The 16,971-nt window shown below is 38.4% G+C and overlaps 1 protein-coding gene across 7 annotated transcripts in view; it reads left to right on the top strand.

Moving 5' to 3' along the window:
- The window catches only part of C2CD3 (C2 domain containing 3 centriole elongation regulator), a 161,913-nt gene that overhangs the window by 90,678 nt on the left and 54,264 nt on the right, over positions 1-16,971 (top strand). For all 7 annotated transcript variants that reach the window (XR_012474392.1, XM_074216853.1, XM_074216852.1 and 4 more), the window contains one exon: positions 3,607-3,779. Coding sequence is in view for 6 of the 7 variants with exons in the window: in XM_074216853.1 (XP_074072954.1) it covers positions 3,607-3,779 (173 nt within the window). In the remaining variant the exon portion in view is untranslated. The remainder of the gene's footprint in view (positions 1-3,606; positions 3,780-16,971) is intronic.

The following is a 16,971-nucleotide window of genomic DNA, read 5'->3' as shown; positions in this document are numbered from 1 at the left end:
CCCCATTGTTTCTGATATTTTAACATTTTATTTGTTTTCCAATTTATATACAATAGCAATATGTACCCAGCATTTTTTGCAAGGCTCTGAATTCTATAGTTTTTCCCCTCCCCTCCCTTCCCCGCCCCACAGAAGGCTGTCTGATAGTCCCTACATTGTTTCCATGCCATACATTGATGTAAATTGTATGTGTTAAAAAGTAAACATAACCCACCTACCCCCACCCAAAAAGATGAGAAACCTCAAGAATAGAGAGAGAGAGAGAGAGAGAGAGAGAGAGAAAATGTACTTCAATCTGTGTTCAGATTCCAATGGCTCTGTCTCTGGGATGAGTTGCTTTATCAAAAGTCCACCAGAGAAGTTGCTTCAATATTTTTCCCACAGTTGCTATTACTAGATGTACCTCCACTCTTTTCCTCCCCACTCTCATGTATTCTATTCTCTCTCTCCTTTCATTCTGGCCCTGTCCAAAAGTGTGTTGAATCTGAGTTCCCTCTTCCTCCATCTTCCCTCTCTTCTATCACCTATTTCCCCCCTTCCCTTCCCCCATTCCACCTTATCCTGGCCCTTCCCGGTCCTTCCTTCTTATTTTTCTCTAAGGTAGGATAGATTTCCTCACCCTATTAAGTGTGTATGTTATTTCCTCTCTGAGCCATTTCTGATGAGAATGAAGGCTCACTTATTCCCCCTTGCCTTACCCCTTTCCACTCCATTGAAAAAGCTTTTTCTTGACTATTATGTGAAATTTCTTAGCTTCTTCATCTCCTTTCCCTTCCTCCCAATACTTTCTTTTATCACCCGTTGACTCCATCTTTTTACCATATTATACCATTATATTCCTCTTCTTCCTATGTCCTGTCTATATATGCTCCTTCTAACAGCTCTTATAAATGAGAAAGTTCATATGAGTTATCAATATCTTCTTCCCATAAAGGAATACAAACAGTTCAGTATCATTAAGTTCCTCATAGTTAGTCCTTCTCTTCTACTCCCTCTATGGTTCACCAGAGTCCTGTACTTGGAGATTAAACTTTCTGTTCAGCTCTGGTTGTTTCAATAGGAAAGTTTGAAAGTCCATCTTTTCCCTTCAAAGAGGATGTTCAGTTTTGCTGGGTGGTTGATTCTTGGTTGTAAACCAAGATCTTTTGCCTTCTGGAACATCATATTCCAATCCCTGTGATCCCTTAATGTAGATGCTGCCAGTTCCTGTGTAATCCTGACTATGTAGGCCTCAGTAGTTGAATTGTCTGTTTCTGGCAGCTTTTAGAATTTTCTCTTTGATTTGCAAGTTTGGGAATTTGGCTACAATATTTCTGGAAGTTTTTCTTTTGGGATCTCAGGAGGTGACCGGTGAATTCTCTCGATTTCTATTTTACCCTCTGCTTCTAGGATCTCAGGGCAATTTTACTGTATTATTTCTTGAAAAATGAAGTCCAGGCTCTTCTCCTGGTCATGGCTTTCAGATAGCCCAATAATTTTTTAAATTATTTCTTCTGGATCTGTTTTCAAGATTGGTTGTTTTTTCCAATGAAATAATTCACATTTTCTTCTAATTTTTGGCTTTTTTGGAAGAGTTTTATTTCTTCCTGATTTCTTGCAGTCATCAGCTTCCTTTAGTTCTGCTCTGCATTTGAAGGAGTTATTTTCTTCAGAGAGCTTTTTTTTTTAGGTTTTTACAAGGCAAATGGGGTTAAGTGGCTTGCCCAAGGCCACACAGCTAGGTCACTATTAAGTGTCTGAGACCGGATTTGAACCCAGGTACTCCTGACTCCAGGGCCGGTGCTTTATCCACTGCACCACCTAGCTGCCCCTCAGAGAGCTTTTTTATCTCCTTTTCCAGCTGGCCAATTCTGCTTTTTAAGGTATTCTTCTCCTCATTTGCCTTTTGTTTTGCTTTTTTTCCATTAGGCCTAAACTGGTTTTTAACTTACTGTTTTCTTCAGCATTTTTTGGTAGATCTTTCACCAAGCTTTTGATGACTTTTCTGCATCACTCTCATTTCTCTTCCCAATTTTTCCTCCATCTCCCTTAATTGCTTTTCAAAGTCTTTTTTTAGCTCATCCATAGTCTGAGCCCATTTTCTATTTCTCTTGGAGGTTTTGGATATGGAAGCTTCAGTTTTGTCATCATCAGAGTATGTATTTTGATCTTCCATGGGACTAAAGTAATTCTCTAAGGTCAGATTCTTCTTTTTCTGTTGTTTAACTCATTTCCTCAGCCCACGACAGCACTTCCAAGGCTTTGGGGTTTTTTTGAGGGGTCACCCCACTGGGACCTTTATTCCTCCAAGGTCTTATGTTCTCTTGCCTGTGCTTTCATATGTAGATGGCCCCCATACTTCTCTCTGCCCTGGGCTATAAGGAGGGATCCAACTATCTTAGTTTGGAAGCCCAAACTGCAACCTGGGTCTGAGTGTAGGCAAACAGCAAAGTCCTACCCCTACCAGAGAAATTTCTGCAGACTTCCCTTATTCTCTCTGGGGGGGTGCAGACTGCTTTCTCCAGATTCTTGCTGCAGATTCTGCAGCCGTGCTCCTCACTCCACACTCACCTAGGTGCAGCAGAATTCTCTCACTGCCCCTTCAAGCTGTTGCTGGTGATCTCTGGGCTGGGCTGCACTGAGCTGCTGCTGCAGCCGCAGCTTTTTTTCCAAACCTCCGTCCTGGTGAAACACACCTTCCCCCACAGAACTTGTAAGTTATCTTGGACTGGGAAAATGGGTCTCTCAGTCTTTCTGTGGGTTCTGCCCCTCTAAATTTTGACTAGAGTCATCATTTGTTTGGGGTTTTTTTTTTTTGAAGTTTGGGGGGAGGAGTTCCTGGGAAATGTTGTCTTCATACCACCATCTTGGCTTTGCCTCCATATCCCCTTTTTTTTTTTTACTGTAAATCCCTGATGTCAGTGATTATGTCCTATTTAATCTTTTTATCTCTACCATCTTTATACATTTTAAAAAATATCTTTTGTACATTTTATATGCTCAAGAAATGTTTGTTGAAACTATATTATTCATGTTGCCCAAGTTTAATTCAAATTACTTATTTGGTATCATTCCCATTATATAGATAATGTGTATATATTTTTATTATTGAATTTCTTTATCTTGTGGACAAACCTTCTCCTGTGAAGAAGGTTCTTAAACTTTTATTAATCACATTCTGTGTACAGCTTCCCTTTGTGACTCTGTGAATAATAAGGCATTTGCTTAGGAAAAGTCAAAACAAGAATAGAAGAAAGGAGAGTAGTCCAATTCAACTGAGACAAAAAAAGGGAAGAAACATTTCAAGAGGGAGAAGGATTGAGATAAGGATTAAAGGAAGATTGTAGCAGACCTAGAAGACCACATCAGGAATTTATCCTTTTTTTATGCATTGGGGAAACAAAAGGTTTTTTTTCTTTAGAAGAGTGACAACAGAGTCAGTCATGCATTAGAAGAATTACTTGAATATCAAGGGAAACCTTATTAGAGGACTTGAGACCAATGACATAAATCATATGATATTTGTTGTCTTGATAGTAGCTGTAACAAAACTTGGATCTTAAATAATCAAAATGATTCATAGACAACATTCCTTCTGGTTGAAGTTCTATATTTATTTATTTACAGGTACTATTACCCTAATGTCAGAGAACAAATGGTTGCCAGAGGCTCATTACCATTATCCCGACTGTGCGCCATGGTGACCATGCAACTTCACAAGAATGTGGGACTGCAGACCTTTAACCTACCTTTATTTGCCAGATCAGAGAACAAGGATGAATTCCAGGCCCAAATAGCAGGTAAATAAAAAAAAAAATGGGGAAAAAAAGTTTTATATTTCCTTTCAAAAGTAGCATTTATTTTTGCTTTGTTTCTCTTTTTTTTTAACCCTACTTCCTTTCAGTGTAGTTCTCCATTTATCTGACTTAAGTTTGTTGTTATTTTAATAAGTTTTTGTTAAGATATCAAGATTTCAGAGTTGGAAGAGACTTATAAGAACTAGTGCAACTCCTTCCCAAATCATTATTTTCCTTTTCAGCATCCTCAATAAGTAGTTTTTTCTCAGCCTGGACAACTTGAGTCATGAGTAAAGCTCACTGCTTCTCCAAGATTGTCCTTTATATTTTCAGATAACTCTGAGTGTTTTCATTAAAGTAAATGGAGTAAATGGACATATGCTCTTAGCTCCTGGTTCTGCCTTTTGGGGTCAAGCAAAACTTGTTTAATCTTCTCTTTATACAAGTATAGTAACTATAATTTATATAGTGCTATTATTTTATCTTCTAGCAACCCTGAAAAATAGAAACTCCCCATATTACAATGAGGAAACTTGAGCCAGAGCAAAGGTTAAATGACTTGACCAGTGAATTACAGTGAGTATCTAAGGCTAGATTTGAACTAATATCTTCCTGATCCAAGTCCAGGGCTCTAATTGCCTCCTCCTGAAAGCCCTTTAGACCATTGAAATCTCAGTCAGTCTTTCACTATAGAACAGTATTTTAAAAAACATTTTTATTTAAAGTTTTGAGTTCCAAATTCTATCCCTCTTTCCCTCCCCTCCCCTTTGCCTGAGACAGTAAGCAATCAGATATAGGTTATACATGTGCAATTATGTAAAACATTCCCATATTAGTCATTTTACACAAGAAGATTCAAATAAAAGGAAAAAATCAAAGAAAGAAAGTGAAAAATAAAATGTTTCTATATTCAGTAAGTATCAGTTTTTTCTCTGGAGGCAAATGGAGTGCATCATCATTTAGTTCTGTGGGATTTTTTCTTTTTGGCTTGTTGTATTGCTAAGAATAATTTAAGACAATCACAATTCTTCATCGGACTTTATTGATGTAGTGGTCTGTTCAATTTAGTCATATATCACTCCGTGTAAGTTTTTCCAGGTTTTTCTGACATCATCCTGCTTTGTCATTTCTAATAGTCCTATAATATTACATTATAGTTTGTTTAGCCATTCCCTATTTGATAACCATGCCTTTGATTTCCACTTCTTGGCCATCACAAAAAGAGCTACTATAAATATTTTTGTACACATAAATCTTCCCCACCCCCTTTTTTTAATTGTCTTTCGAAGGTAGAACTAAGGGTGGTATTGCTGGATAAAAGGGTATGTACAGTATTATTGCCCTTTAGGTGTAGTTCCAAATTGCTCTCTAGAATGGTTGGATTAGTTCACAACTCCACCAATAATTTCCACAGCATTTTTAACAGCATTGACTTATCTGCTTTTCCTGAATAATCTGACCTTCTCTGGCTTCCATGATACTATTGTCTACCACTTTTTCTCCTACCTCTCTCATATTTCTCAGACATTTTTGTGCATCATCATCTTCTCTCTTTCCCCTAAAACAGGGAACCTTTTTTTCTGCCAAGGGCCATTTGGATATTTATAAAATTATTCATGGGGGCAGCTAGGTGGCCCAGTGGATAGAGCACTGGCCCTGGAGTCAGGTATACCTGAGTTCAAATCCGGCCTCAAACACTTAATAATTACTTAGCTGTGTGGTCTTGGGCAAGTCACTTAACCCCATTGCCTTGCAAAAAACTAAAAAATAAATAAAGTCATTCATGGGCCACACAAAATTATCAACTTAAAAATTAGCTTTCTGTAATTAGTCAAACATTTAATTAACTCACCCCTACTGTAATGACTGCTTCTTTGGTGAGCATGTAATGTTGGGTAGTATTGATGATACTGCTATTCACAAGTGCTTTTCTAGGTTTACATCACTCAGTCTGAAGCACAGGCAACTCTTTGCAATGGTAAGTTTTGGAAAGAACGGCTCACAGCAATAAGTTGTTCCAAACACAGATATATATTTCAATGCATGTCTCCACAAAGTTGGAAATTCATCATTGCTTATGTAACATTTATAGAATTAGAACTATAGGAGGTTGTTGTACCTAGCGTTCAGCTCATCATTGCTTTGCAACTGAATGATTTCATGTTCATCAGCTGGTTCCACATTGTAGCAAAGATGTTCAGTTCCATTTGTTTACTTTTCATGTCCTCAAATCTTTCATTAAAAATCTCAATTTTACAAATTGAGCAACATATTCAAGTGTCATAGAAGGCTTTTGTCCTTCCAAAGTGAGAAAATGGTGCATCATGTTATTCCTTTAAAGTTGTACTTTCCACAGCCTTAATTTGCCTTCAGATGATTTCAGGATTAAAAGCAGGGAACTTCAGGCAGCCAGGTAGTGCTTTATCCACATAAAGCATCAACCCTGGAGTCAGGAGAACCTGAGTTCAAATATGGCTTCAGATGTGTGACCTTGGGCAAGTCACTTAAGCCCATTGCCTTGCAAAAACCAAAATAAATAAATAAATCGAAAGCAGGAAACTGAGAAGCTGGTTTGGGTCCTGTAGCTTGAAATTCAGCTCTGAGAGGTACTTGGTAATTGTCCACCTGAATGCTAGCTCACACAAGCCATCATACTATTATTGAGTTCCCAGACATCTCCTTCCCTTCAACTGCTTAACTTCATTTCACAGTTCATAAAACCTCATGAGCATGTTTCTGTCATTCAACCATTACACTTCACAGAGATAAACAAGATCACCATACTCAGAGTCAAGATCATTCAGGAACTCCTTAAACTGGCAACAATTAATTCCTCTGCTTTTGTCAAAATTTTTGAGTGACACTACTGTTGAAGTTACATTTGAGTTATAATGGCTAGTCTCAGAGACTTTCTTGGTGTCTGAATCAATGGTATATAATTAAATCACTTGGACAATTCAGTTCTTTATTGACAGATACAATTAACCCTTTTTTGTGAACCCACCATGGCTGGAGCTCAATCTGTAGTAAGGCCTCTTAACTTTTAAAATGTTAGTTAAATATTTTTCATTGATAAAACAAGTCCTTGCCTCTTGTAGGGATATACATGGCTTCAAGTGACAGCAGTTCCTCTCACGTGTCAAATTATGCATTTATTCCACAAATGAAAATGGACAGTTGGACAGTAGTTGTTATAGCCATTGTCTCATTACAAGTCAGAGAGAAAAATTGGAAATCTGCAGAATCCTTCCATTTTTCCATTCCTTTGCTAAGTCAGTAATCTACATATTATCACATCTGAGATGGGTCTCCAAGATAAACTATCTGAAACAGTTTACTTTGTCTGCTGCTAATAATTCTCTTTCACAAATTCCCCCTTTACATGAGGCCTCAGCTTTGTGATTAGCTCACTCATTACATAACTTGTCTGTGTCACAGCAAGACCTAGTGAAAGTGGCTTGTTGTGATTCCAAACTCTACTAAAGAGCATCATTTTTATCCAGATGCATTTGGCCTCCCAATTTACTGAATTTTGAAATTCATTGTTTTGAACTGTAATGACGCTACAGTTTGACTTTTTTCCATTACTGCTAATGCATTGTCACAAACTTGGTACACAAACTTAGTACTCCAACAACAACAAAAAATTATCATTTGTCCATTTCTCTTAGAAAAATGAACACTCTGCATATTTATAGTTGCCATTTGTAGGATGTCATACCAATTAAGTTTTAATAACTGTGTAATGCCACCAACTCAGTTATTTTGCTTTCTCACAGTTCTAATCCTGCATCTTGGATTTGGAACCTCAATTCTTGAAGTCTTTTCTGGGCACTGCAGTTTCCTTAATCTTCATCTGATATTCAGTTTATGTAAGAATTATTGATTGTAGATGTGTGGATAAAAATTGGGGTTATTCACTTGTGTCAATGAAGAAGTTGATAATCATCAGAGGCAAGGTCATCCACCTTTCAAGGAACTATCTCATCTCGTCATCACTGGATTACTGTAGTTCACCAAATTGTGTTAGCAGTGTATACAGTCCCAGCCTGCCAGACACTGACTGTACTCTGAATCACCACAATATAGTCAGACAGACTGAGGACAGGTGACAGGTGTTTGTCCTATAAGGTACCTGTATATGTCCCACTTATCTCCTAATGAACATTCTTGATTATTCCTAAAAGTTTGTTATCATTATGATTCACTTAATATAAATTTATGTTGCTATGAAAAAAATCTACTAAAATTATTGAATTTCGCGTCCCACTTGTGGTTGCCTTGGCTCAGCCAGACCAAATGATTTCACAGGTCTTATTCAGCCTGCGGGACAGATGCTCCCCACCCTTGCTCTAAAACTTGAGATAATCTAATGGGAATCTGTTCTGGGTCCTATTTTGTCTCAATTTTTTGTATCTTGATATTAGCTGCTTGTACATCTCATGACCTCCTCCACCATCTTCTGTTTACCTAAATGCAATGAAACTTACTGGATGCACCCTCATAGCAAATATTGGCATCTATTAACCTATATGATTGTAAGGAGAAGAGATAAGACAGGATGTGAGAGTGACAAAGGCAATGTGTGGTGCAGAGTGCTGGACTGTTCACAGACGCATCCTCTCTAGGCTAAATATTCAAATTCAACCAATGCAGTGGCCCCAAGGTCAAATGAATACTAGAAGAATTGATGTCAAAAAATTAAGAGTTTCTCTCTGAGCAGGAGCAGTTTGTTGCTAAAGTGGAGGGAAAACTGAGGGAAGCAAAAAAGGAGAGGGCAGCTTTCAGAGATCTGGTGTACAGTACTGCATTTGCTCATTTGGATCAGAACTCTGGCAAGCACCAAGAGTGCTTTGATGAAAATGATGGGGAAATACAGAAGCTGCTAATAGTTCATCCATTTCCAAGAAGGCAGCATTTAATTCCATTAAAAGTCCAGGGGCGGCTAGGTGGCGCAGTGGATAGAGCACCAGCCCTGGAGTCAGGAGTACCTGAGTTCAAATCCTCAAATCCAACCTCAGACACTTAAATAATTACCTAGCTGTGTGGCCTTGGGCAAACCACTTAACCCCATTTGCCTTGCAAACCGCCCCCCCCCAAAAAAAAAGTAAAGTCCAAGTGAAATTTAGAGAGATGCAGGGCTCTTGACTCAGTAAGAAGGCAGAAATTAAGTTTTGTGCAGACAATAACAAATCAAAATGCTATTATAACGTCCTGAGAGCTATTTATGAACCAAATACATGATACATCTCAAATATTCAGTGCTTATGGATCTGCATTGATTAGTGATAGGGACATGATCCTAGAGAGATGAACTGAATACTTCCATAGTATTCTTAACAGACCATCATCAATCCACGCAGAAGCCATTGAGTGCTTAACTCAAGTTGAAGTCAATCAGTCCCTAACTGAAGTTCCAACTGAAGAAGAGGTTTTGAATGCCATTAGGCTACTTTCAAGTGGCAAAGCACCTGGTGCTGATTCTATTCCAGGTGAGTTCTACAAGGTGGGGGTCCATTGCTCATCCAAAAACTGACAAATTATGCAGGTTATGCATGAAGAGGTTATCCCCCGAGAATTCAAGGATGCCTCTATTGTCCATCTCTATAAAGATAAGCAGAATAGATTGTCCTTGATAATTACAAGGGTATTTCTCTTTTATTCATTGCTGGTAAGATTCTTGCTAGAGTCCTTCTCAGTAGTCTGTTCCTTCATCTGAAAGATGGTCACTTCCCTGGCAGCTTGCATGGATTCAGAAAGGGCCAAGTAACAGTCAATAGGGTGTTTGCTGCCCAATGACTCCAGGAAAAATGCCAGGAATAGAACAGAGGTCTGTATATAACATTTGTATATCTGACCAAAGCCCTTGATACTCTGGTATGAGGGTTAATGGAAAATTATGTCATCATTTGATTGCCCAGAGAAGTTCATCAGTATTGTATATCAGTTCCATGACAGCATGCATGCCCGGTTCTGGATAGTGGACAATACTCTCAAGATTTCCCAGTCACCAATGTAGTGAAATAAGGATGTGTCCTTGCTCCCATACTTTTTAGTATGATGTTTTCAGCCATGTTATCAAATGCCTTCAATGAGGATGAACATGGCCTCAAAGTCAGCTAACATACTGATGGCAAATTCTTCAACTTGAAAAGGTTACAAAAGCCAAGACCAAATTGGAGAGAGTGTTGGTACATGATCTTCTGTTTACACCCTCTGAAGCTGAAGTGCACAAAGTATGGATCGATTCTCTGCTGCTTTTAGTCTAACAACACCAAGAAAACACAGATGCTCCATCAGGCAGCGCCATACCATCCATATGTGAAACTATTGATTACAGCAAACAGAAGTTTTGAGTGTTGTGGACAAGTTCACTTACCTTGGCAGTAACCTTCCCGAGGAAGGAGGTATACATGGACAGTGAGATTGACTCTTGTATTGCCAAAGCTAGCTCAGTATTTCAGAGGCTCCAAAAGAAAGTATGGGAGAGAAGAGGTATTAGACTGACCACCAAACTGAAGGTCTACAGAGCTGTTGTGCTGACCTCATTGCTATATGCCCATAAAACTTGGACAGTCCTATTACTGTCTTGTAGGGAAACTGAATCATTTCCATTTAAATTGTCTTAGGAATATTCTGAAGATCACCTGGCAGGAGAAGATACCAGACATTGAGGTCTTTTCTCGAGTTAAACTTCCTAGCATTCCAGTATTACTACAGAGAGTGCAACTACGATGAGCTGAACACATTAGAATGCCAGATAAACACTTGCCAAAAAACTACTTTATGGAGAACTCACACAGGGCAAGAACTCATAAGGGGGTCAGAAGAAGCAATAACCCTGAAGGTCTCTCTTAAGAACTTTAGAATTGATTGTACAGCATCAGAGACACTGGCAAATCAATGCCCAATATGGCATCAGTGGAGGTGCTGCACTATATGAGAAACTGAAGCACTTCAAAGGAAATGTGACAATCTAAGTTTAGAGTACCCCTCCCCCCCCAGTTCATATGGACTATTTGTGCCCAACCTGTGGTAGAGCATTCCGAGTTCATATTGGTCTGATCAGCCACAGTAGGACACACTGTAATTTGTCTCAAACATAGTGACATCATTTTAATCTTCATTAATGAAGAACAAGTCCCAACCAGCCAACCACATATTCAGTTATCAGTTCACCTAAGGAGATAATTCCACATCTATAAATCTAGCTCCCCTGAGCTCAAGTACCAGCTCTCAAACACCCTGATAGATAGCTCAACTTGAATAATTTTGCTAGAACTTCAAACTCATCATGTCCAAAGGCAAACTAATCATCTCCCCCACCCCAAACCAAATCTCTTGCTTCAAATTTTCTTTCTTTCAAATAAGCCAGGATTGAAATCTCCAGTCTTCTTGATTTTTCTTTATCCTCCTCTCCTAAATTTCCAGTCATTTGTCAAGTCCTTTAGATTATACCTCCATATAACTCCATTACCTATTCCCTCTTCTCTACTTATATTTACTGCTATTTATATTGTAGCCACTTCTGTAGTTCAGTATCTTCCCTTTCCCCATATCTTGCCATTGCTAACAGCTTCTTTGCTGATCTGCCTCCTTTCCTTAATACATCCTTCACACAGCTGCCAAAAATAATCTTTCTAAGGCACTAGTTGGATGAATCCACTTCTGTTCAAAATCTTCCATTGCCTCTAAAATTAAATATTAAATTAAAATTAAATATTCTTTCCATTGTCATTTAAGATATTTACACTCTGGTTTGAAACTGCCTTTCCAGTTTTAGTTCACCTTATTCTCAGACATGTATTCTAAGATCCTGGCAAAATGTACTATTATTTTCCAAAATGACAGCTGTCATATAAGTGAATTCACTCACACTATTCCCAGATTTCTGAAATGGTACTTGTTTCATGTTTTTATATCTTTCCCTTGAAGATTCATTTCAGGAGCTTTCTCTTTCCCTGATACCTTTCATGGAGTCCCTAAACTACAATTGTACTTTTTCTCCTCAAATTTGCCCAGTCTCTCCTTTGCTCCCATTATACTCTATCTAGTATTATCCTTATTACTATACCTGTGTCCCTTTTATAGATTGTGGGCTTCTTGAGAAGCAAATCTGTGTTTCCATCTTTGTATCTGTTGTGAATACAATTCCTTAAACATAATACATACCTAACAAGCTAATGAAATATTAAGGTAAATATCCTTGAACAAGTTTTTTATCTCTGCAAGATTTTTAAAATGTGTTCCCTGGGGAAGAGTTAAGATGGTGGAGTAGAGGCAGGAACTCCCACAAGCTTTCCCCAGACTAATCCAAATACCTTTAAAATAATGACCAACCAAATCCTAGAGTGGCAGAACCCACAGAAAGACTGAGAGAAACAATTTCCCAGCCCAAGACAGCTTGGAAGATCCACAGGAAAGGTCTGTTACACCAGAGTTAGAAAGGCGAACAGCCCAGGCTGCAAGGGAGCTAACTGGCTTCAATCATCCAGGAATAGCCCACAGGGCACCCAAGTTCCTGGGCACACCTGGGTCTTTGGCAGTAACAGCAGTTTCCAGACCCCTCAGCCCAGGGATTACCAAGGACAACTTGGAAAAACAGCAGGAAAACTTTGCACCCAGTCCAGTGCAGGCCTGAGCATAGACTCAGCCCCAGGGATAAGGAACAGGCCTAGAAAGCCACCCAGCAGAATGCTCAGCCAAGGATGGTAAGGGGGTCAGGGGAGATTGCACAGATCTCTCTGCTGTTTCTCCCAGAGGCAGGATTCTTTGGTTTTGTCCATGCTAGGATCCAGGCTAAAGTCTGGGCCCCAGTCTCAGGAAAAGAAATTTGACTGCCATAGCAGAGCAAGGACCCTCACAGTTCCAGGGCATAGGGGAGTGCTTGTGTTCAGTAGAGCAGTCAGAGCTTCTCATAAAACCTTGAAGGAATTGAGGTCCCTAAAGACAGCTGTAAAAACCCTCAAAAGCTTGGGCAGTGCATTCTCCATTCTGAAAACAGAAGCCTATCTTAACAAAAACTTACTAAAATCAAGTCATAGACTAGGGAAATGAGCAAACCACAGGAAAAAAAAAATCCAACCATATACAATTACTTTGATCCTGTGAAGGATCAAATTACACACTCAGTAGATAGCAAAGTCAAAACTTCTGTATCTGGAACCTCCAAGAAAAATATGAATTGGTCTTGGGCTATGGAAGAGCTTTCAAAAGATTTTGAAAATCAAATGAAGGTGGTAGTGAGGAAAAATTGGAAAGAAAAAGGAGAGTCAGTGACTTGGTGGAGATACAGAAAAAATTACTGAAGAAAATAACATCTTAATCAGCCTAGAAATAGAAATAGCAGTCCAAAAGGTCAATAAGGAGAAGAATGTCTTAAAAGGAAGAATTGGCCGGATGGAAAAGGAGATACAAAAGCTCTTTGAAGAAAATAATTCCTTCAAATGTAAATGGAGCTAAGAGAAACTGATAACTTTATGAAAAATCAAGAAACAGTAAAACAAAACTAAAGGAATGAAAACTAGAAAACAATGTGAGATCTGCTTGGTGGCACAATGGATAGAGCAACTGACCCTGAAGTCAGGAGGACCTGAGTTCAAATTTGGCCTCAGACACTATTTACTTAACTGTGTGACCTTGGACAAGTCACTTAACTCCATTGCCTTGCCAAAACAAAAAAAAAAGAAAATGTGAAATATTTCATTGGAAAAACTCACCTGAAAAACAGATCCAAGGGAGATAATTTAAAATTTATTGGACTGTCTGAAAGAAATGACCAGGGGAAAGAGCCTAGACTTCATTTTTCAAGAAATAATCCAGCAAAACTGCCCTTATAGCCTAGAAGCAGAGGGTAAAATAGAAATTATGGGAATCCACCAATCACCTCCTGAAAGAGATCCCAAAATGAATACTTCCAGGCTCCCAAGTTAAGGAGAAAATATTACAAGCAGGCAGAAAGAAAAAATTCAGCTTCTACGATAAGGGCTTGTAGGGCTTGAAATATGATAATCCAGAAGGCAACAAGCAAGAATAAACTACTCAGCAAAATTTTTCAGGGAAAAAGATGGACATTCAGTGAAATAGAGGATTTTCAAACTTTCCTGTTGAAATGACCAGAGCTGAACAGAAAGTTTATGCTTCACTTGCATAGAGAGGACAGATAGGAAGGGAAAATTATGAGGGACTTAATGATGTTGAACTACTTGTATTCCTGCATGGGAAGATAATACTAATGACTTATATGAACCTTCTCATTTATTAGAAAAGTTAGAAGGAGCATATATAGACAAGGCACAGAAGAGAGCTGAATATGAAGATATATTAATTATAAAGATGGGGTTAATGGGCAAAAAAGGACTGTACCTGGGAGAAAGAGAAAGGAGAGGTAGAATGGGCTGTTATTTCACATAAAAGAGGCAAGAAAAAGCTTTTGCAATGGAGTGGGGAGAAGATGGGGGAAGTGAATGAGTTCACTCTCATTGGAAGTGGCTCAGAAAGGAAATAACATGCATACTCAAATGCATGTAGAAATTTATCTTACTCTAAAGGAAAATGGGAGAGAAAAGGGATGGGAGAAAGGGAGCAGGGAGGGGAAGGAGGATGTAGGGGATAGAAGAGAGGAAAGATCATGGGTGAGGGTAGTCAGATATAACACTTTTGAGGAGGGACAGGGTGAAAGGAGAGACAATACAATAAATAGGAATGGGGAGGAATAGGATGTACAGAAATGTGACTAGCAATGCCAACTGTGGGAAAAAAAAATATTGAAGCAATTTCTTTGATGGACTTAGATTTAAAAAAATGCTATCCTTCCCAAAATCAGAGCTGATGGTATCTAAATAAAGACAGAAGCACACTTCCCCCCCACACTTTATTTTTCTTGAAGTTTCTCTTTCTTTTGGGGGGTTCGGTTATGTTTACTTTTACAACATAAATATTTTAATGTGAAAAAGTTTTGTTAAAAATTTAAAAATTCAAAAAAAAAATGTGTTCCCAGCTTACCTCCTCCTCCTTAGTCTTACCTCCATGCTTCAGTATTCTTATCCTGTGATACAATAGAGTATTCTAGAGTTTTTTCTTAATTTCTTTTTTTTTTTTTTTAGGGTTTTGGGTTTTTTTGCAAGGCAAATGGGGTTAAGTGGCTTGCCCAAGGCCACACAGCTAGGTAATAAGTGTCTGAGACCAGATTTGAACCCAGGTACTCCTGACTCCAGGGCCGGTGCTTTATCCACTGCGCCACCTAGCTGCCCCATTCTTAATTTCTTAACTTAATTTTCTTAATTTTTCTCAATTTAAATTTTCACTAAGACTGAATATTTTTTCAGGTGATTATTTACATTGTGTTTGGAGAGAGCATAATATGTTTCATGATTGTGTAAGCATAGTGAACTCTAATCAATAGGAAGCTCTGCACTGAGACTAAGCCAAACTTGAAATAAAAAGGATGATGGCAGGATAGTTAGTCTTTCTCTGTTGGCTCAAGAAAATTTGCCTTTTATGGATTCTAAATTCTAAAAGTTCATAGCACTAGATCTTTAGCTCTTTCTGTAGTTGATTTTTTGAGCTATGTTGCTATAACACCTTCTCTGTAGATATCAACTTTCTCCCTCCTTTGAAAAATGCTACCGCACTGGATTTCTTTTCCTTTTACCTTCCAAAAACCCATTGTGATCCAAAGTTTGATGTGGAAAATCATTTCCACAGCTACTGAGATAATTTGGGGTTTTTAAGTCAATCAACAGAAACCCTACAGCAAAGTGGCCTGGGATACCTGAATTCTGCTTCCTTTCTTACCACTAACTTGCTCTGTGAACTGAGGAAAGTCTCTTCTCTCTAGACCTCAGTTTCATCCTATCCTGGATGAAATCTATATAATTCTCTTCCAGCTCCATGATAACCATGTTATAAGGACCCTCTTGCCCTAATAATTTATGTCGGCAGAGGAAGAGAACTTGGAGGTCTTGTAGTCCAATATATAGCTGAATAATTCTTGTTAAGCTCTCTTGCAGCATCCTTATTTTCACAATCTCTAAAATGAAGTGGTTGGATTATATGTTCTCAAAGATCCCTTCTTGTGGGGGTCCAGCCTCCGCGGGGTTCTTGGAACCTGACAGGAGGGATAGAGTCGGCGAAATGAGTTGAGTCAACAAGTGGGTATAGGCAGGAGCAGGTTGACTGACTGTCAGCTGCTTGAATTTATTTTTATAGTTTCAGAATCATGTATGTTTCAAGCAAGCAAGCAAGCTGAGATCATTTCCTTGGTTACAAGAGTGTACAATTTTCATCATCATATAGTTCATATGGTTACAAGTTTTAATCATGTGATTACAAGTTTAATAATCATATAGTTAATTGATTTCTTATCCCTACTCAGACCACAATGACCTCAACCTGTCTGTTACCATATTTATTACTACATTGTATAATTGTTAATTCATTTAGTTATTAATTAAGCAATTCTTTTAATGGAAAGTTTTTTATATTTTTTGTGTAGGTAATGTTTTTTGATACACTTCCTTAACAGTCTGTAGTGAGGGTCTTTATGCTTGTCCACCCATCCGTTAACTCTTACAATAACCAATTTTTCTTTCTGGCCTTGTTGGTAGAAACCACAGTTTCTGTGACTTTTTTATTCTTTCCCATGAAACTAAGGCTGCTGGAGTTCACATATCAGTCACCTGTACTATTTTCTCACCATCTTTTTCATAAATTCCTGTGTGTGGTAAGGGGGGCAAAACTATTAATTTCCCTGGAATTCTATCTGCCCCATCTTGTATCTGTTTTCCCTGTATATATTCTGGTATCTCCTTGGAATTCCCAGTGCTGGGTTTTCCAGAGATTTCATAATGTTGAAGCCTTTTGTATGCCTCAGGGAGAGGCAGTCCTGTTAAATTTGGACAGTTTACAATCTGTTTTATTCAAGGAATTTTTCTGAAATCCTTCCTTTATAGTCATTCCACTATTAGGGTAAGTAAATATTGTAATCAATAATAAACCTATAAATATTGATATGCATGAAATCCCTATATATATTGAAGAAGGAAATGTTGTTCCATCAGGCAGTGTAGCTGCCTTGAGTCTTCTTGCTGAGACTGTGTCAAACAGCTTAGATACCCTGGCTCCCAACACCTTCTGACTTAGACATTCTCTTTTACATTTTAGTATAGCCTTCTACTAAAAATAGAAGCTAAAA

The sequence above is a fragment of the Macrotis lagotis genome, chromosome 1, assembly GCF_037893015.1.
Source record: "Macrotis lagotis isolate mMagLag1 chromosome 1, bilby.v1.9.chrom.fasta, whole genome shotgun sequence".
NCBI classification, from domain to species: Eukaryota; Metazoa; Chordata; class Mammalia; order Peramelemorphia; family Peramelidae; genus Macrotis; species Macrotis lagotis.
Note: the sequence above shows the minus strand (reverse complement) of the source record. Positions and strands in the feature narration are given on the sequence as shown.